Raw genomic sequence first — 21,823 nt, forward strand, 5'->3', positions numbered from 1 at the left:
ATGAAGCATCTCAGAGACATCATCCTCCACAGCTGCTTCCTCCTCCTCTCGCTTCGTGTCCCAGGTACCAAGCGGGCCGTTCATTGCTGGTTGTTATAAGGGGGTTCACTATAGGCATCCCAACATTGTTATATTTAACGGTACTGCGCAAGCAATTGTGAGCAGTGAGTAGGACATGACGTTGAGAAGGTTATGGGGTTGAGGTGCTCCTTAACTGACCTGTAAACATAAGACCGATGTGTTTTAGCGTTAGTGTCCCACGGAAAGCGATTAGAGATCTGAGGTCGTTAGACATTAATGGTCTAGGATGAGAGATAAGAGGTCATCAGCTAGCAAAGCGGACCATGATACCAAGGCTGAGACAAGGAACCGGCTCGTTTTACCTCATAATCTCCTACTTAATTATGACAAATTCAATTCAGAATGCTGCCAACATTATAAAAATATATACTTTGCACAAATGTCACCGTAGAGACTGATACTTTACTATTATATTATACTTACATACAATATATTATATATAATAATTATTGTATTGTCAAAATAAAATAGTAGAAATGTTGCAAACCTTATTTAATTTGACTCTATTTCTGATTTAAGTTTGCTATTATTGCCCTGTGGAGATGTGTTTTTTTTTCACAGTTAAATATATTTATTTTACCGAGAGGGTGGTAAATAAGTGGAACAGCCTCCCAGCAGAGGTTGTAGAGGTTAATGCAGTGAGAGAATTTAAGCAGCCTTTACAGTTGGAAAATCTGGCAGACTAGACGGGCCAAAAGGTTCTATTTCTGTGTTTATTGACAACAAGAAAGTCGCCCGCTTTTAAATTTCTTATATTATAATTTAGAAGAAAAATGATTGCAAAGTTTAAATTAAACTAATTTGCTCCAAAATGAAAATCTCAACGAAAAAACAATTTTTACATTTGACAAATAATCTAATTTTAACGCTAAATGTTTTGCATATTATCTATTCCTGTTACTATGCGAATATCCCTTTCAGTGCTTAGTTTGGGTTTAAAATACATCAGTTTAAATAAATTGCATTCATTTTATAATTGGTAAATAGTTACGATTTTTTGCATTTTCAGTGTAATTTCTAAGTAAAATCTCTATCTATATTACATAATTTGTGAGTTGCGTTTATGTTTAGGCTCTTCCAGATATTCAATAAGATTGCATTATATTTCATCTATTTATATATCGCCAGCGGATTCTGTAGCCTTATTATGAAAGGGCACGGTAAAAATATTTCAAAATTATTTGACAATTAAGCATATAATCTAAATTCCTGTGAATTTACGTTCTATTCAAACCGATCATATTCTTCCATGCAAAATATGTAATACTTTTATCTCTGGGAAACGTTACAAATAAATTGTACATAAAAGCCATAATGGAAATTACATTTGTGTGTTAAATTTATGTATAATATCAAGAAATAATACGTTTAAATATATATATAATATATATAATTAATGGTCAATTTTGTCCACATTTAATTATGCTCTTTTCTATAACCATACAGAAATTATTTTTACCAGCAGCAAGACAGTGAAGATTTTTAATAATAATAATAATAATATATAATAATAATGATAATAATAATAATAATATATAATAATAATGATAATAATAATAATATATAATAATTATGATAATAATAATAATAATAATAATAATAATATACAGCTATTAATATACTGTCTTTAAGTGCATCCTTTTCCCTTTATCGTTGACATTGGATGATATTATAAACTTAAAGAGCCAAGGGGACTAATAAATAAATTATTCTTTATTAGTTGAAATATTTTAATAAGGTTTTTGCTCCTTTTTATTTAGAGAGTGCCGACAGCTTCTGTACTGCTACAAAAACAAGAATAAAAAAATAAGAATGAATTAATAATAACATTAGCGTTCTTCCTAGAATCTCCTGTGTGAAACGACATCATCCTTTCTGCTGATTTAGTCGTTTTTAGTCGGCTGAATAAAATCATGTTATTTTGCTGTTTGAATAATAAATAAGGTTATGTACCCTTTAGTGTCATACTGAAAAAGTCAAAACCATCATACGACAGACTCATACAGAGAGCCGGGGTCTTCTCCCGCCGGGACCCCCTTTCCTGTATGGGCTAAAAGAAATACTAGCTGATGACTTTATGAAAGGTTAGAAAAGATTAGTGAAGTCAGTCATTTCAATTCTGCATGATAGAATTTCTATGTCGTAAAGACATGTAAAGTACAGGTTAAAAATCTAGTAAGACCCATCAGCCTTCATGGTCAACCCGTAAGAAATGTCCATTGTTTACGTTTCCTTCTACAGCATCCAGTCTGATCTTTACGTTCAGTTTAAAAAGAAAGAGACATATCACTGGAATAAAAATGGGGTTTGCTAAACAATTGTTTTTTTGTATCATTTTTTACTGTTCTATTTCCATTGAACTTATCTGCAGAGAAGGGCCAAGAATATGGAAAGGCTTGCTCAACATTTTGAGGGGAACGACCCTCGAAGATTAAGATTGGGGGGTTTCACAAGGACTGTTTTTTTTCATCTTTTTTTGGTCATTTTCACAGCAGAGCACTTTTTTGGGGGCTTCAAAAAATGCGTCAACAAGCAGGTGTATCTAAAAAGATGGCCGCAGAGGGTAGATGGTTACACGCAAGGTTGGGACACCTCACACCAGCACGTTCAACCTTTCGAGAGTCTCTTCTCTAAAATGGCCAACTTTAGCATGCAATGGAAACCAAGTTCCTAAGGTCTGCCAGTGCCAGGCGTGGGTATCATCCATACACATTATACACGAGGCTCCACAAAAATCTAGTGATCAAACCAATAAATAGTGGGCTGGAGTAATCAAAAAGCCAAACGTGACATTGGTTGTCTCATTACATTGTCATAATTCCCTACTGCCAGGAGATTTGGGGTGTTATATGTTCTGTGTTGGATTATATGGAATCCACCATGGAAACTTTGCTTCTGATTCAATGCTATACAGTCCATGAGGTCACACATAACCCCAGAAGATCTTGACAATATGTTTAGTCCAATAAAATCCATGTGGTAAGATGTAGAACCACGAAAGCTTTCAAGACCTCAGAGATCCGTCCTTCAGTTTTCATTTTTTTCTTCATATTTTGCAGTGCCTGCTTGGGGTAATTAATCAATTAGCACGGCAACGACTTAATAGCCATTACTCATATTCTTTATCGCCTGAATATCCAAAGTCATACAAGAGATAGTAACAAAGACGATGAACGTTGATCAATGAACTGTCTGAAGAAACGATGTTTATCTTATTTTTCTTTTTTATTGCAGAGATATCTTCTTTCACTTTTCTGAATCAGTCAACGTCGATCGTGGCTTTGGTGAATTCCCATGTGGAGATAAGTTGCTCCATGAAAAACCACGCGATCGACCAGCTCGGCGTGTTTTGGTATCGAGAAACTAACAAGACTGCAAACATGGAGTTTATCGTGTTCGCTACAGTGCTGAACAAACATACCTATAACCATGATTTCGTCCAAGAGCGTTTCTCGGTGGCGCGGGATTACTTCCACCGCGTGTTCACCCTGAAGATAAAGCAGGTGCAGCTCTCAGACAGTGGCGTTTATTACTGTATGGTACAAAAGGCAGCACAGATTTTCTTCGGCAGTGGAACGACCTTACAAATTGGTAAGAGACCTTATCATCCCAACTGTGATCTTCTACAACATTCTACAGCTTTTTGGTCTTCCTACCGTCAGATTGAGACCTTGTAGGTCTAGGTGGGGCACCAGATTAGCCACCCTATCCCGACACCCTTGTTCTTCATTACAAGTGTAGTAGTGGACAGTTTAGAACCCCACAATGCCATTTTCCCCAAACAGAGGCTAATTCACATTTTTCATACCTATCCATAGAATTTTTGTCTCGTTGGGATAGGTCATGAAGAATATTTAACAGTTCTATTAAATTAGTAATGGAGACTAAAACCTGAATGCAGTCTTCTTAATATCTGTAGACCAACTGTCAGAAGCTAACATTTGGCTCTCTTAACCCCTTTGTAACTAGTGATGTGCCAGGTACATCATTGGTCCTATGCAGGGCCGGCCTTAGGGGTGTGCGACCTGTGCGACCGCACAGGGCGCCATGGTTGCAGGGCGCCTGACCGGGACTTAGATTAAAGCATCGTTTTTTTTGTTTTTGTTTTTTTTTTAAACTTTATTTAACATCATTGATGTTAAATAAAGTTTAAAAAAAAAAAACGATGCTTTAATCTAAGTCCCGGTCAGGGGCGCCGAGCGGTTGCTCGTGAAGTTCTCGGCAACCGCTCGGCGCCCCTTACTCTCCGTGACTCCGTCGCGGTGCCAGAAATGCCGGCAGAGCGAGAAGACGGATGCCTCCCGCTCTTACCGCAGGACTCCGGCAACAAGGTAAGTGGGGGGGGGTAGTTTGAAGGGGCAGAGGGGGGGGTAGTTTGAAGGGGCAGAGGGGGGGGTAGTTTGAAGGGGCAGAGGGGGGGTAGTTTGAAGGGGCAGAGGGGGGGGTAGTTTGAAGGGGCAGAGGGGGGGGTAGTTTGAAGGGGCAGAGGGGGGGTAGTTTGAAGGGGCAGGGGGGGGGTAGTTTGAGGGGGCGGGTAGTTTGAAGGGGCAGAGAGGGGGGGTAGTGAGGGGGGGCGCCAGAGGAGTAGTCCGCACAGGGCGCCACAACGCCTAAGGCCGGCTCTGGTCCTATGAGACCATCTTTTTTTTTAATACAGCGCCAATCGCACCCAGCATCAAGGAGAGAAAACAATAATTTAAGAAAAGTTTAAAAAAAGGAATTAAATAAAAACAAATGGGTTGTAAACTTTTTTAGTAGTGGAAGAAATACTAAGAAAACTTACATTTACATTAAAAAAATAGCCCTGCTTTTAATATTTTATTCCTAATAAATATTCTGTTCAATGTATCAATATGGTTTTTAAAATAAAACCCTACTTGTTTGAAAAAAGGTAATATATCTTGTGTGGGGGGGAATTAGGATTTAAGAAAAATGTAGCAAATTAATGAACATTTAAGGAATACGGGGAAGAGAAACTATGCAGTTTAGGAAAGACAAAAATGAAGTAAAAAATATAAAACTCACAAAAAAAATTATGAAACCTCAAAAACAAGGTACTCTGTGATTTGAATTAACTTACTTTTCATTTAACTTTATTTGTTGAATTGTGTACTTTAATTAGAATCCAGCTATTAATACCTATATAAATTGTCGCTGACACGGATAGAAGAATAACGCAGAATAAATTCATCTGGGTTTCTACTGCGCGCATGAAGATTCAAGGGAAAAAAAGTGATTTGAACTATTTTGTGGGATAGGCTGTGTTGCCTGATTATCCATGATGATATTTTGGCCATGTTCACTAAAAATAAATTGTAAACTAGAAAAAGGAAGGAATATTAATAACAAATGCTTCATGCAGCCCATCTAAAAAGACCTCATAGATAAAATAGTGATTTTCTGATACATATATATATATACGGTATATATATATATATGACTGCCAGTGTCGAATTACCTTAATATGGGGGTCCATATCCCTATAAATCTGCACCAAAAATGGAGGGAAATAGAAAATTGGAGACTAGAATAAAAAGTTTAGCGACTCCAGAACATCAACAACTGTTCCCGACGCTTATCAGAATATATTAATATTAATCACTGTATGAACTAATAGCGATATTTAACTCTTTTATTATCACCCGTTTTTTATAGAATTTTGTTTGTATACCAAAATGTATTAAGCGTTTAAGATTTTTTATCTCTATTACCCTGTCCTCTTCCCTACTCTAGAGCCCACAAAATATTATTATTTAGTATCATTTATTGTTTTCTATAGCGCCATCATATTCCGCGACATAACAAGTAGTATATAGCATAACAATTTGACTTATAGAAACGACAGGTGAGGAGGGTCCCCTACTCGTCATCTGATGACCTGGTTACCTATATTCTAGCTTAAAGGAACCGTTTATTTGACAATGTACTGACAAGTATTCAAAAACCAATGATCTGGTATTCATTATATAAATCTCCATATGACTTCGGGTCAAGAACTTCTATACTTGGGTATCTCTTATTTAATAAATATCTTTTTTTCTCTGATATAGTTTCTGTGTTGCCAACGGTTACGCCAACCCAAGGTACAACTTCAAAGCGGCTAAACGAACGTCAAGGGAAGTCTCGTGTCCCCAAATCCAATGAACAAGGTACTGCATATTTTAAGTGGGTTTGGCATATTCGGGCCTAATATCAGGTTTCCCGTAGGATACGGGTCTGGACAGTTTAAAAGCACTTTAAATGGCCATATAAGGACGTCTTTGTTTTAGAGGGTGTGGTACGGTGTGGCTAGGGGCGGGGCTTTACCGAGACGTTTTATCCAACTTTGTGACCTATAGATATTTAGTTATGTCACTAAGTACTTTAAGGTCACTTAGAAGAAGAAGAATGTATTTGATTTTGACATTTTAATTGATAAAAACACTTTCCGCAGTTTCTATATACATAACGTTTGTTACCTTCATACCCACCAACCAGTAGAAAAGACAGACATCAGGGGAGGAAAAAGGGACAGGGAGATTTATGGCCCAACGAGGGACTGTCCTTTCTGAATAGGGACACTTGGAAGGTACGCAGTTACAGGGACACTCCAGTCATCATATACACTTTAATGCCTATGATAGCTGCGTGCTCCCTTTAAATTGTTGGGGTGTTTTGCATGAGGATATGTTGCAGAATCCCCCCATATGCATTTGCCCTTTCTCCTGCCCCCCCCCCAGCTAGATGTGTTTGGGCTCGTGAAATACTAGCGCTGGCTTGGAGAACACTGCAGGCGTGGGACCGTTCAAGCAGTCAATCAGTGGCAATAAATCTAACAGAGGAGGAAGGGAGCTGCAGCAACAGGGCTGCAGCTTCTATGTCAAGTAGTGTTTTATATTTTTTTCTTTTTGTTTTGAAGTATTCACAGAGTACCTTAATATCTTCTTTAATGGGGCAATCAAGACATTAAATTGTGCCTTTAAGGCTATAGTAGCGTTCTCTGACGCTTGTTTGGGATCCCAGGTATATGTGCAACTGTCAAAGGTTGCATTAAACATGATTCTATATAGTCCCCGTTCCCACATAAAACCATACGTTTTCTTTCTTAGGCATTAAATGCAGTCCGGTAATCTGGGGGTCCCTGGCAGGCGGAGCTTTGCTTCTTACCGTTTTCCTGGTTGCTTGTATTTTACATACATATCGTAAGTATCGTTCATATCATAAATACGAGTTACATTACATATATACCTTAAAGTTCTGAGATGATGGGGGTAAATGATGCAATTTTTTCTTCACAAAAGCACAATAAATATATACATGATTTTTCTCTATTTTAACCCCTTCAGTCCCAGGGGTCTTTGGTACCCAGTTCAGCGATTATTCCCCTTTCCTGCAAATAGCGTACCCATGGAAAATGTACATTGTTTTTTCAAGGAGGGAGGGGGCTTTCTTTTGATACATAGTTAGATGATTACAAACTGAAAAAAAGACAGCGCTTCAGTAAATATAAAAACAATAAGTTTAATACAAAGACAAAAATATACAATACATTAAAAGGAATATACAGGTAAAAATAACATACATAAAAGACCTCAATATTTGGGTATAAATATATAGATAAATCAAAAACAGTAAAGTGGTATTCAACCTGCCCCAAGAAGGGTTTTTTATATATTTTCCCCTTTGAAATTAGGTAAAGTGATGGAAAATCCCCTCCAAGTTTATTAATTCAGGTGTCCTGATTTCAGAAATACCTATAAAATTTCCATTCTTTCCCACACTTATAGGGAACATACTATAAGGTGTACATTAGTCAAGTTTTAAACAAATTCGGCCACAGGGTATGTGTTACAGCAGAGAAACCCGACCAAAATTCTTTAGCTGCATCTCCTGATTACGGAAATACCCCACATCCGTGGGTTTTTTCTTTCTAGAGGGCCATATCCATCTCTTACATATAGTACCCGATAGGTTTGGGGGTTGTGAATGGGGGCAGGAGGGTTATACCTTCAAGATGTTGTACTATTATCTTTTTTATAATTTTTAACATTTTTTTATTTTAATTTTTAATTTTTTGTATTTTTATTTTTTTTACAAAAATAGCACTCTTAACGATTTTATTATTATTTTATTATTTGTGATTTTTTTTTTATTGTTAAAAAAATCACTTTTTCCCCTTTCCCCCCCTTTTTTCCTCTCTTTTTTTCCTTTTTTCTTTTTTCCATTTCCCCCCCCCCTTTTTCGTGTTGATTTGTGTTTCAGCATGTGAGAAGAGTGAGAAACATGGTTTCTTACTCTCCTCCCTGCGATCCCCCTGCACCGACCACACTGTGATCTCTATGCAAGTCCCCACAGACTAGACAGACCCTGCAGGGGATATCCTGTCCTCTAATGACCTTCTGGGTGACGTCAGCAGTGACGCGACCTGGAAGGGAATGTCCAATCATGCAATCCAATCAATCGGGCATTTAAAACTGTAACAGTTATCCGGTGCTCACGCTGCCGCTGCAAGAAGGTCAGGACGTACTGGTACGTCTATAGGGGTTTCTTGAGATGCGTTTTATGGACGTACCGGTATGTCCATGGGGGATTGAAGGGGTTAAGATGTAATTGGGTAATATAAGATTGATATTTTGGCGCGACAACAGAATTCTGGAAACTCTCGTCTCAAACCATTTATAAATTATTTTATAATAATGTTATTTATTATGTTTTACATTTCTCCTCTTTTCTTGCCTGCTACACTTCCCCACTTTGTTTCCCGATTGTTCATATAATTATTTCCCAAGAAACTCTTATGAACGCTCAGGTCCTTAAACAGTTTTCACAAAGTATCTTTTGCCATAAATGTTGTCAGTGATAAATATAATTGAAGAATTACATATCTAACTGTTTATAGTTTATTTTTTGCACTTTATATCTCAGCTAATTTGGATTTCGGGAATAAAAGATCACAATGCAATGAAGTCATAATTGGGGGGATATTTTTTTTTTTTCTTATGGGCAACACTTATTCAGGCTGCTTTATACATAGCATATAGGTAAAGAGCAAAACCTAGACGAAGCTTCCCACACGCGTTTCTGCGTGCAAACCAGGACTTGTCTCTTTGAGGACACATTTGCCAGAATAGCAGCGGAAAGACATTAATGTTTTTCCACAGGTGCCGTGACATCAGTGAGGTCACATACATATTGAAGGACGGTGATGAAGCCCACCATACCAGCAGAGGAGACCTAATACCTTTTTCTTTAAAAAATCTCACCAGTGCACAAGTGTACTGCTAGTGAACCATCCATAATGATCAATGACATACAATATCTAGCACCCCCAGCTGCCCCTAACGGTTGAGTGCCGGGATATCGTATCCTGACGCTCATCCTCCCAGGGAAATTTGGTAACACGTAAAGCACATTATGGAAGCTGCGCCAGTAAAAAGGCCAGTTGGAGAGGACAGAGAGCTAGGCATGTGCAATTAATGGTACAACAAAAAAATATAATTTTTTTAAAATTTTCAGTTCAATTTTAACTTAAAAATATAATTTTTAAAAAATTATTAATAATAATGATGGCTTCATAATTTTTTTCCCTAGGTGTCTACAGAAGATCCCGTCTGTTCTTCAGGAAGCAGTAAGTGTGTCGGTGTTAACGTTCTGTTTGATAAGCGTGATCATCGTTCGTGTAACCACATGAAACAGATGTAGCAGCTGCTGTATGCTTGCGGTGGTAAACATCTTACCTCCAGCATATCTAGAATGCTTGGTGATTAAGATCATATCACACCTGCACAGGGAGTTTTTCTGATTTTTATTGATAAAAGCCCCAATTTGAAGGAGTCCCCCCTGTATCTAGGCCTCTTAAGATGCCAAGAATCCTAATAACCAAGGCCCTGACATATTGAGGGGGCAAAAAGGTGGACTTGCCCTCCCTTGGTGGTTCCTCTTGATTGCTACCCAAAGGCAGGGGCAAAGTCTTAGAGGGGCCTTAGGGGCCTGTTCTGTCCACTCACATCTGCTGGGTCTTAATGTTATGTTTTTACCCCGTTTTTGTATGGGCTCTCATTACATTATTTGGATCTGAATTTATTGACTTATGAAATACTCACCAAAGGGAGGTACCCAGCCCAAAGCCACAAGAATAACCAAATCAACAGAATTCTTTGACTCAGAACCTTTTGAAGTTTTTCTAACAAAGTACTTTACATAGCATGCGAGAGGGAGATAAGGGCAGCAGTTGTAATCTTATGGTTTTCTAGTTCGCTTTTGTGGTGATATATTGTCTAGATACTGAATCAGGTTATTCACGCATTGAGCTCCGTAATGCTGATCACGTTATATTAGTGATCAAAAATCCATGTATATCCATGAAATTACTTTTTTGAACTGCCATGAGGAACATTTGAAGATTGATGGACCCGTTTCAGGCAGTTGCCTCGTCTTCGGTGATCATTTGTTAGTATAGGACCGGGTTGTTAGGGCCAAGTGTAATTCATTTACAACAGCTACATATCACAAGCTGCATGCACACAGGTGGAATGGGCATATGCAACGGTAACATGTATACATGTGTCTCCATTGTCTTATGGCCAATCTTGCCTCGTCCAGGTGTCAAGGTCAAGGTGGTTGGACGTCCTGAAGTTCACTTTTATATATATTTAAGTAACTAGTGCAGGTTCTTTTTTGAACCTTTCCCATCATATAATTCCTTTTTTTCCTCTTTTCTATTTTTTCAGCTCTCCAAACTAAGAAGTAAATTTTCTGTGCCTTGTTCAAGAGATTAAGGAATTACAGAGAGGACATTTCAGCCAAAGAGCAAACAGGAACATGGACCTGGCTATGGACTATATCATCATTTATGTACTCATAATTTGCGCCAGTTAATGTGTTACTCTTCAGATGTCTTGGGCAATAACACCAAGTGATATATTCGGAGAGAATGTTAAAAATGAGAATTTCACATGTAGAATGTATTTACTTATTGGCACAGAGATGTAAAGCTTTCGATATTAATTTTCTACGATGCATGTCATAGTGCCTCTAGTTAAGGAATCCCGGGGGTATCTCAATTGGACAATATGGCTGTGACTCAGATGCCCTTATAACGATAGTCCATCCATATTTGGCTTTAATATCTGTCTTTTTCTAATTATTTGTTCCAATTCTACATTGTATTTGGGAAATTAATGGCTAAAGTCCACCCCAACAGGAACCTTAAGGAGTGCCATATTCATTTATTTCTTGACAATTTTTCCTTCACGTTTTTGTGTTGGTGGTGAACGTTTCCCATGAAATGATGACTCCTTAGCATGGATTTTTTTTATCACACTACAGGGAAATATATACTTCCATATAGGATACTCAGGGCTAGATTCACAGTTCGGTACTGGAGTGTGATTATGTAGTATTATGTATAGTATACTTATTTTTCATGCACTGGAGACAATTTTTGTGCAAATGTGTTTTTCTTAGTAGTAATAGTTATCCTTTTTATACACAGCTCCCCTCTTTGAGTCATTCCAAGCTATCCCGTTTTTTTTTATTATAGCATTGTTTAGGACCATGAAAACGTTCTTCTTTTGAAATAAATTGAATTCTAGTTTACTCATCCTAATGCTGTTTATTAACTCCCCTGTAATGCCAGCAAGGCCAAGTGGAAACATTTATGAAAACCAGGGCCATACTGGGGTTTTTAATCAGCCCTGGCACTTTAAGGCTAGCAGCCCATAATGACATACGCGCTGCCCCCCTGCCGGATAGACACATCATCATGCTACATTCTTACCCTCATAGCGCCGCATATAGCCATGTGTGCCCAGACTGGAGCTGCTCATTGTAGCAAAGGTTTTCTTCAATCCTTAATATTGTTCACCCTTCGCAGAGAAGCTTTTATCTAGACATGCGGATTTGTTTTTAATTGCAACACTGGTTGAAAAAAAAAAAAGAAAAACGAATCTGCACAATGCGAAAATCTTCGTTCATTCATTTGTCCCGTCGCTGCGGCCACCATTTTAACTACACTAAGAGAAGGAAGATCTCACTATTTTGAAGGACATTGAGGTACCTGCATTTGTCCAATCAGCTTATTCCTGTCACATCATGCTGAGGGTTTGTCCAATGGCTGTGTTGCATCTTTGAAAGAAAAAAAAAGCAAACTAGTAATGAAGAGAGCCTATATAAGAGCAGAGCAGGCAGGGGATCCGTTCATTTCACTGAGACTGCTTTATGTGACACGGCTGTGCTGCATCTGAGCATTTTGCAGAGTCAAATTCTTCCGTGTGAGACTTGACGAGCCTCAGCCTGACATTTCTCAATTTCTAAGACTCTTTAAACTTTTGATTTAATTAAGATCATTAATTAATTCAATTAAGATCATTTAACCAGTTCACTACTATCTTCAACCTTAACCCTATAACTGTAAGCTAATTTTGACCTCAAATTCCCATCCATTGGCCTCAAATTCCCTATTGAACTTATTCTACACTTTATTACTTGTCTCCATGGCAACCGGATGAATGAATGGGATTTCTAAAAACGAAAATGTTGGACAAAGCAAACTTTCCCCCCTGAAAACAATCATGAGCTTCCCGCCGGTGCCAAAGTCTACTTTTTTGCCAAACCAATGGGAAACTGCTATACTTTACTACTAACTGTCCATCAGATCATTTTTTTTAATGGTGAATGAAAAGCTACATGTGAACCTAATCCAGGGGAGACTTCCCTATTCTTGTAACATGAAGCTGGAAAAAACATGTTTTCACCCCAATATAAACACAATCCCCGTCATATGTCAGTTTAGAAATGATTTTGCTCTTTACAGTGAGGGGGGAATGCCTTGACTTATGTTAAAAACAGCGGCTTTCAGGTTGTCCTAAATATCATACTAGGGGTATGACTAAATATCATACAAGGGGTTCCGTACATTTAATTTTTCCTTTTTGTGGTAAATCAAACATTCTTTTTATTAGACGAAAATGAATCATTTTGAGAAAGGAGCCCCGTGAGGGAGGCTCTGCGTTCATTCTTTCACTTTCCAGTCTGTTTTAAAATGTAACATAAAAAAGGCACATGTGAAGCACAAAACTGAGAGCCTGAGGAATTATTAGCCTGAGGAGCTAATCCAATCGATGGTAAGGGGCTTCTAATATTTCTTTAGCAGCGTGTTTTAACGTGTGTTAATGTTATTGTGAGTTTTCTATATTGTACATTTTAATATTATGATTCATTTTCACGCTCGCAATCTGCTGGAGCTCTATAAATAAAATGTAATGCAAAAGCAAATGACTTTGTTGAACGTTTGGTGCTTATGACGTAGGATGTGATTAATAATTACTTTTGTACGAAGCTTTGTTGAACAGTTCAGTTGGTAACAGCTGGGCCATAGGTTTTCAGGAGCTGTACATACCCCCCCCCAGCATCCAGGTATGGAAAGCAGGACACCTACGTTGGTAGTGTGGACCCCACTGAAGAGGACCATGAAGGTTGAAAACACTTCTGGGGTTGTTGGTTCCTTTGTGCAGGAAATTTGTCTAGCATATCGGTTCTGGTCTACCGTTGTACGTCAATGGAGATATTTCCTCTGTAATGGCACAAGTGAGCTACAACTTCAGATACTTCCAAGTGGGGACACGCCGTAGGGCAGGCTATTAACCCCTTAATGACAAAGCCCGTACATGTACGGGCTCAAAATGCACTGTTTTCCATGGGTTTAGGGAAAGCCCATTGTCCTTAAGGGGTTAAACAGCTGTCCGTTCTCTGAAACCTTACTGTTTGGCAGCTTTTCAGTCCCTAAAGTAGCGCGAGACAAGGAAACCAGCTTGGGGAAATATTTCCGCTCAAACAGCCAAACAGTGTATTTTGTCCACGGTTTTCGATGACACGTGTCTTTTTCCTATTTCTATTTTTCATCTGATTTTCCAGTTTAATTAAGACTTTTAAAGCGAATAGATTCTTGGAATTGATTCATTTATAAAACCTCTAGCAAAAGGAAAGTACACATTTTAGTGGTTTTAATTTTTTTTCAGTTCAATTACAATGGGGATAGACGTTTAATAACGATCATTTTAATTGTTTTTCGTAGGACTGGTGATTTTAGGGTTCTATACTCATAAAATGTAATAGATAAGATATAAATAATGCCACAGTCCGTAAATAAGAAACTGCTAACCTAGTGATTTATTGGGATAATGTTGGAGAGTTTTCTCTTTAATTCTTCTTTTTTAGAAGAATTGGTTTTTCTTTTTACATTTTTTAAATAATTATTCATTATAAGCATTTCTTCTCGAAATACTTGCAAGATGCTAGGACTTTAACAAAAATTATAACTGGTTAGATGATGTTTCTGGTCCATATATAAATGAATTTGTAGGAGGAATAACGCATATATTGTAAATAACGTACATAATTGAATTATAGAACAAAAAGAACAAGAAAGCTATAAGAAACAAATATTTACCAGTTATTTTTTATTTCTAGGATGAAACGTATTATTATTATTATTATTGCTTATTCTTTTTTTTCTTTTTTTTTTAAAGCGACATACTTACAAATTTACAACAAAAAAAGACATCTAAGGAAGGTTTCAAAGATAACAAAAGATGCGTAACCCACATAAAGGATTAACTTTAAAAATCAGCTAATCCAATGTAAAATGGGCTCAAATCCAAGAAGTAACAAACTAATATGACTACTAGAATTTCACAATCGGACATATGGAACAAAAGCAGCGTCGTACGCATAGAGGAGCCATATCCCGCCGGCTCCTCGCTGCACACCTGCGAGATGTCTTGATGTGGCGGCTGATCTATGTAGGGTACGAGATTTCTCGTCAGGGGGCTATAAAAATTGTAGGGTCTGCAGGTGACAGCTGTAGCTAAATGTTACATTAACACTTTCAGTTCCCCTACGTTTTTATTTCTTAGATGCTGAATAAATATTAAAAATGGTAACGTATTTTTTTTTTTTTTTGCGTTATTCTGGCAGAATTGTGACATTTCAGAAGGCAATGTATGCCTCGCTTTGGCACATTCGTTTTTATGACCAGTCATATACAGACATATATATTTGTGTTTTTCCTGGTGATCGTGGGAGTTGGAATCCAACCAAGGCTGAATACCCTCTATATTGAAGACGCAGCTCCTGTTCTTCAACAAGAAATGGCACGTGCCTGAAAAATCGACACCGCCAAACAGGAAGCTACAGTTTGTTTGTTTTTTTGGACAAAATGTTTCTTAGAAATGTTATACTTTTCAAATAGGAATAAGAAAAATGTGTTAAAAACACCCACCCGGTTGACATCACCAAGAAACTCTAATTCATTTTTCATATTAAGAATATGATTTACAATTTAGGAGGACACTTTTACGGTGATACCCATGTTGTCGATTTTATTTTCATTATTACATTTTTTTGCAGATTTCGTAGCACGATCGCAATAGGGGGGCAGTGAAAAAGGAATAATAACATTACAATTTACAGAAAATCAATAATAACATTACAATTTACAGTATGCAATTTGACAATCAGATTAACACACGTTAAGACGAGAGGAGAGACCTGCTCTTACAAGCTTGGGTGAGGACGATCTGGTCCTAGCGAGGGTGGTGTGAAGATCTCAAGGGTTTGAGAGAATTTATGACTTCTTCAGGGTGATGTTTGGGGGTATCAGGAGGGGTAGGTATTAGGAGGGTAGGTATCAGAAGGGATAGATATTAGGAGGGGTAGGTATCAGGAGGGGTAGGTATTAGGAGGGGTAGGTATCAGGAGGGGTAGGTATCAGGAGGGGTAGGTATCAAGAGGCATAGGTATTAGGGGGGTAGGTATTAGGAGGGGTAGATATTAGGAAGGGTAGGTATTAGGAGGGGTAGGTATCAGGAGGGTAGGTATTAGGAGGGGTAGGTATTAGGAGGGGTACGTATTAGGAGGGTAGGTATTAGGGGGGTAGGTATTAGGAGGGTAGGTATAAGGAGGGTAGGTTATCGGGGTTTTTAGTGACAGTTTAAAGTAAGAAGGAGAGAATCTGAGAGGACGAGGTAGAGAATCTCACAGAAAAGCTACGGCACGAGTCTCCTACTATCAAGGTTGCATAAATCCATCAAGTTAATTATTTCAAACTCATGCACACCGAATACCGATCATATACAGAGTTTTAAAAACTGGCACACAAAGCATAATACTTTTTTTTACCTGATGAGAGAATGATAGATAAAGGTAGACCAAGGTTTTTCCAACGGTTAAAATGGTCAAACGCTTCCTTTGAATATGGTTTCCCGAATATATTTTGGATGTCAAGCCATCATGAGCTGTATGGGTACCTTGTCAAAGTTAAAACTCTTACAAAAAAAAAACAGATTTATAAAAAATGCTGTTTTCAATCTAGACATTTCAGAGTTAGGCTTTGTTAAATATTAGATATAAAACCAACAGAAAAAGATTTCAGTCAGAATTTGTAATTGAGAAAAATCTATAAGTACCGGTAATTACTAACTAACCATCACAAATATTTTTTCACATTAATCAAACAAGAATATTATTCATTAAAATCGTAAAATATCATCATAAAAGGTACAGTATATGATATTCAGATTATCGGTTGGTATGATCCATACCCAAACTGCTGGAATCCCGTTAACATTTATCTTTACGTGATCTCCTGATCGTGATTATTCACGCATCCTATACCCCTTAATTTTTTACTACTTGTTAATTTTAATTATTATTTATTTGACTTATTCTTATTTATATTACCGGTATTTCTTATCACATATTATATTTTTGTATATTTTTTTTTGTTTAATCTTGTATTTCAGGAGAAATCCTAACAAAAATATTATATTCTTAATACTCTCTAGTGAACACTGTGCGGTTCTTGGCACGTAGACAGAAAAATTGACATATTAAAAAAAAAAACAATACATTTTCTTGAAACCTCTAAACACAATTTTTACTGCCAAAAAAAATGATTGCTTTGTATCTAGTGACTTCGTTATATGAAGCAATAAGCACAGGAAGTTTTCTTTTTTTGTGTACATTATCTCGCAGTTAAGATAACTAAAGTATACAAGACAATGTCTGATAATGTATTATAAAAGAGTGCAGTTAAATAATACATATATAATATATATACTATATATATAATAAATTGAGAATATGGTTTATTTGAAAAGAAAAATTCTACGTGTTAATACAATATGTATATAAATACTTATATACATAATATATAATATATACTTATATATATATATAGTCCCATTTACACACATATACTCATAATATATGAGTATATATATATATATTTGTGCAGTTTTTTAAGGTTTTTAAATTAAATATTAATTAAAATATTTTAGTAATAAAAATATTTTTTTCTAAGTATGAAGATTTAAATTTGTGTATATCGTCTTTAGTTTATGGTGAGATAATGTCCTATGAGTTACTTGCATAGTGCGAAAATCAATTATTACGTAAGATGTTACGTAGCTGCCTATCCGCATGTATGCACCTGTATTTGATGGCTACAACTCTCATCACCCTTGTCATCATACTGGTTGCAGTCCATAAAAGATCATAATATAATAAAATATGGATGTATTTAAATAAATGTAAGTGGCCTTGAATGTATTGTGATGTCACTCGCACGTTAGCAGGGATAAGGCTTTTTGGCCAGGATACTTGCCGGGTGAACTCATATTAGATCGGCTGGCTGGATGCCGGTGCTACTCCGATATACTCTGAATAAACTGGTTGTGTTGGCTACAAAGGGCTAATGATTTTGGTGTGCCTTTTCCTCCGGTTCTAGGGTCTACAGTCTAGAATGGGACCGTAATAGATTGTGTGTTAGACGTTGTTTTAGAAACTTTTGTTTTTTAATGCAATCCCACACATACATATGTCTCTTTTATGTGCGACCCTCCGTATAATGCTTAGTGATGTGTATTATATTCGACTAGCTCAGCCCTTCTTGCAAGAGAAGCTCACTGGGTTTGCGGCTCCATGAAGCACAGTGATAGCAGTGAATTCAAATGGTAAATCTTTTTTTTTTTTTGTACGTATTTACAAATGATACAGGAGCTGCCATGGGTGGAATATAACAAAAGATGGCGTGAGATAGATTAACTCAACTACATCACCTTGAGATGAAACAGAACATGCAGGTGGACTCTAATGCTCTATTCCAGGTGTGATAAATGTAATGCATGTAACTGACCTGAAGGTGGCGCTGTTCGTTAAACTAGTTAAAACCCACATTCCTAAAACAATTATCCTCAATAGAAGTTGTTTTTTTTTATTTATTAAGTAGCTATATTTCTATGAAAGTAGAGAATTGCGCTTCCCTTTGCAGTGATTTATAAATAAGGGCACAGGTCTAAAAATTGTCAGCACAAGAAATAGTTTTGCAGCAAAGTTGGGAATAAAAAAGGTGCGCAATCACATTAGAGAACGTCATTGCCACGTATAAATAATAATCAAAGTTTTGTGCCCCAAAAAAATAGTGAGCGCCGCATCTGAAGACATGCTAGAAATTCAGATTTAGAATGTTATAATGCCCCAAGTGATATTTTGCTCTCTTTTATAGGACCCTGGCCATACTCGCAGGAGGGGACATTTAATTCCATCGCACTTTTCCATTGGAAAAGAAAGTTCCTGTGAATAACAGCTCGCCAGAGCTTGGTTTCTCACTCCAGTCTCTTGTATGCCGTATAAAGGGGGTGCAAAGTTTGTCTTATTTTCTGCTAATGTTCCCAGCTGTCTGCACATTTTGTGGTCAAAACACACAGGGTGGAAGTCGTGTGTGGTTAGGCTGAGTGCTAAGCGGTTACTCAGGCACCAGGCGTTGTGATCACTTACCACTTACTGGTGGGTTTCTAAAGACCCTAAAAAAACAGCGTCCTACATCCTTTACAGAAAACAGCGGTAACAATGCCACAATGCAACAGGTACGCTGAGTTTCCTAGTGAAATGTTGCTTGCTCTTTTTTTTTTTCTCGTGTTTTCTCCATTAAATGTTGAAAACTGCAGCACAAAGGGTTAAATGGCTCACAATTAGAGGAGCTATAAGTCTCTGTGGGCAGTTTATCCGTCACAGCCAAAAAGTACCACTAAAGACGTTAAAAAGCCAGAAACTCATAATGTATGCAATGTCAATAAGCCTGGAATAAAGACATCTACTGCAGTTAGAGAGCCGAGACGCTTTTTAATCAGTGACTATTTTACTGTAAAAAAAATCTATAGAGCATCTCTAACTGGTTGGCCTGCATTTGAGATTTGTTGAGATCCTGAGGACTGAACGGGGTCCCTGAGGGTGCTGTCATCAGAGCTGGTCTTAAGTGTTCTGGCACCCTGTGCGGACTACTCCTCTGGCGCCCCCTTCTCACTACCCCCCTCTGCCCCATTTCACTATCCCCCGTCCCTTCTCACTACCCCCCCTTCTGCCCCTTCTCACCATCCCCCCCCTTGCCCCTTCTCACTACCTCCCCCTCTGCCCCATTTCACTATCCCCCGTCTCTTCTCACTACCCCCCCTTCTGCCCCTTCTCACCATCCCCCCCTTGCCCCTTCTCACTACCTCCCCCTCTGCCCCATTTCACTATCCCCTGTCCCTTCTTACTACCCCCCCCTTCTGCCCCTTCTCACCATCCCCCCTTGCCCCTTCTCACTACCTCCCCCTCTGCCCCTTCTCACTATCCCCCCTGCCCCTTCTCACTATCCCACCCTCTGCCCCTTCTCACTACCCCCCCCGCCCCTTCGAACTATCTACTCCCTCTCCTTACTTCTCATTATCCTCACTTACCTTGTTGCCGGAGTCCTGCGGTGGGAGCGTGAGGGGCGCCGAGTTGTTGCTGAAAACTTCACGCCCGGGACTTAAATTAAAGCATCGTTTTTTGGTATTTTTTTTTAAACTTTACTTAACATGAAGGATGTTAAATAAAGTTTTTTAAAAAAAAACAATGTTTTAATTTAAGTACCGGGCAGGCACCCCTGCTGCCATGGCGCCCTGTGCTCACCCCTAAGGCCGGCCCTGGCTGTCATAGACTGTTTGCCGCTCACTAGGAACCCGCTTCATGGTGAGTTGGGTACCTTTGTTGGTTGCCCCCCAAGGTAGCCGCACCTCAGACAGCTACGACCCCCGCAGGTACCAGACCTCAGGGAACCCACTCCGGTGTGTTATCACCCTTACCATAAAAAGAGCCGTCTACAAATTATTGTGGTTGTTTCGTTAAAAGAGGTGCGAAGACTGGAAAGCATTCCCTCTGATACCTTTCCAGACATCCCTCTTTACACCCCTCAGAACACCGAATGCTCCTGGCCTGGGATGCAGGGGGGCAATTGGGTCCAAATTCTTCAAACGTGGACAATCCAACTAGGGCTGCTCTGCTATGGGGGGCACGTAACACGACCATCATGTGACCCCAGGGAAGTGGAGTGGCTGTATGCAAGTAGGTCTCACGTCAAGCCTTAGGAGTGAGTGACCGAGTTGGTGTGTTACGTATATTAATGGGGGGGGACTTCACTCTACTTTCCCCTCCAGGCCGAAATGTACCAGCCTTTGTGTGATGTTAATGTAAAACCATGCGCAGCGAAGCTGCCCTTTCATTCATAGTAAATTATGCTATCTATAGTTTTGCTATCTAAACTCTAGATTGTAAGCTTGCAAGACCAGGGCCCTCTTCTCCTTTGGTTTGTTATTGTGGATGATTCTAATCCCTCTGATTGTAAAGCGCTACGGAATCTGCTGGCGCTATATGAATAAATGTAACGTAGAGGCCAAACATCATAACTTGAACCCTATGACTCTGTTTAATGAATTTCTATGAACTGCAGCACCCAGGTCAGTCGCTCGCTGTGGAAAAAAAAGCCACGACCGACACCAGGTCCCCTTTTTTGTTTTAGATATCCTCGGAAACAGCCATTAACCCTTCCAGCGATGGAAGTTTCACACAACCATCCAACACTTCCATTATGAAAGGACGGATGCCTCGCGTTCTCAATGAATTGGAGAATTCAGTAAGCCATGTCTCCTGTTAATTATCAGCCATTTTGAGTCACACTATAGCTACAATTGTGCTTTATAACATTAACCCCGTCTGCGCTGGATTTCTCATCCATTTCATGTTATTTTAACGGACACAATTTGCTTTTCATGTGACCCCAAACTTTTGAACAGTAGCGTAATGACCACGTACTAAAGAATAATATTTTTTTTGTCTTTCAAACCCCCCCGTATTTCAGCAATTTCACCAAGAACTTTAAAAAAAATGTCCATCCATTGTTATTAATTCATTTCATACCGGACTGATGCTGGATATCAGCAATGGATTTCCTAGCTATGTATATGGACGGGCTAGCCATACCAGGGGCAGGACTCGTTGCCTATAAGGGCAGCGCTAGTCACAGGTAGCTTTATATGTATGGCGGTAGGAGGAGAATCGGGTGGGTAGTGCGCATGCCTAAATACCGACCCGGAGAAAGAGCGCCATGACTCGGAGAACCAGAGAAGCAACGCCTTACCCGGAGACTCTGGGAGAGACCCAGAGAGTTCCTAAATATATTGATTAAGGTATTATTATTATTATTATTATTGATTTTTATTATTATTATTAGTAGTAGTAGTAGTAGTATTGCTGGTTATTATTATTCTTTTAGTGTACCTAAACGTTGATATTGATAACATGCCAATCACAGGTTTTCCAATGAATATATAGCCTTTATCCAAAAAGAAGAGAATTGTATTTATTTTCCATGTACCTGGTATAATAAATAAATGTAACAGCGCTA

The 21,823-nt window shown here is 38.4% G+C and overlaps 1 protein-coding gene across 1 annotated transcript; it reads left to right on the forward strand.

Moving 5' to 3' along the window:
* Positions 1 to 10,936, forward strand: LOC128478757 (T-cell surface glycoprotein CD8 beta chain-like). Its single transcript, XM_053458165.1, has 6 exons — positions 1 to 64; positions 3,316 to 3,672; positions 6,132 to 6,230; positions 7,170 to 7,262; positions 9,652 to 9,688; positions 10,791 to 10,936. Exons 1-6 carry the CDS (start codon positions 1 to 3, stop codon positions 10,801 to 10,803), a joined length of 663 nt encoding a protein of 220 aa, XP_053314140.1. The 3' UTR covers positions 10,804 to 10,936.
* Positions 10,937 to 21,823: the final 10,887 nt, after the last annotated feature.

The sequence above is a fragment of the Spea bombifrons genome, chromosome 1 (genome assembly GCF_027358695.1).
Source record: "Spea bombifrons isolate aSpeBom1 chromosome 1, aSpeBom1.2.pri, whole genome shotgun sequence".
NCBI lineage: Eukaryota > Metazoa > Chordata > Amphibia > Anura > Pelobatidae > Spea > Spea bombifrons.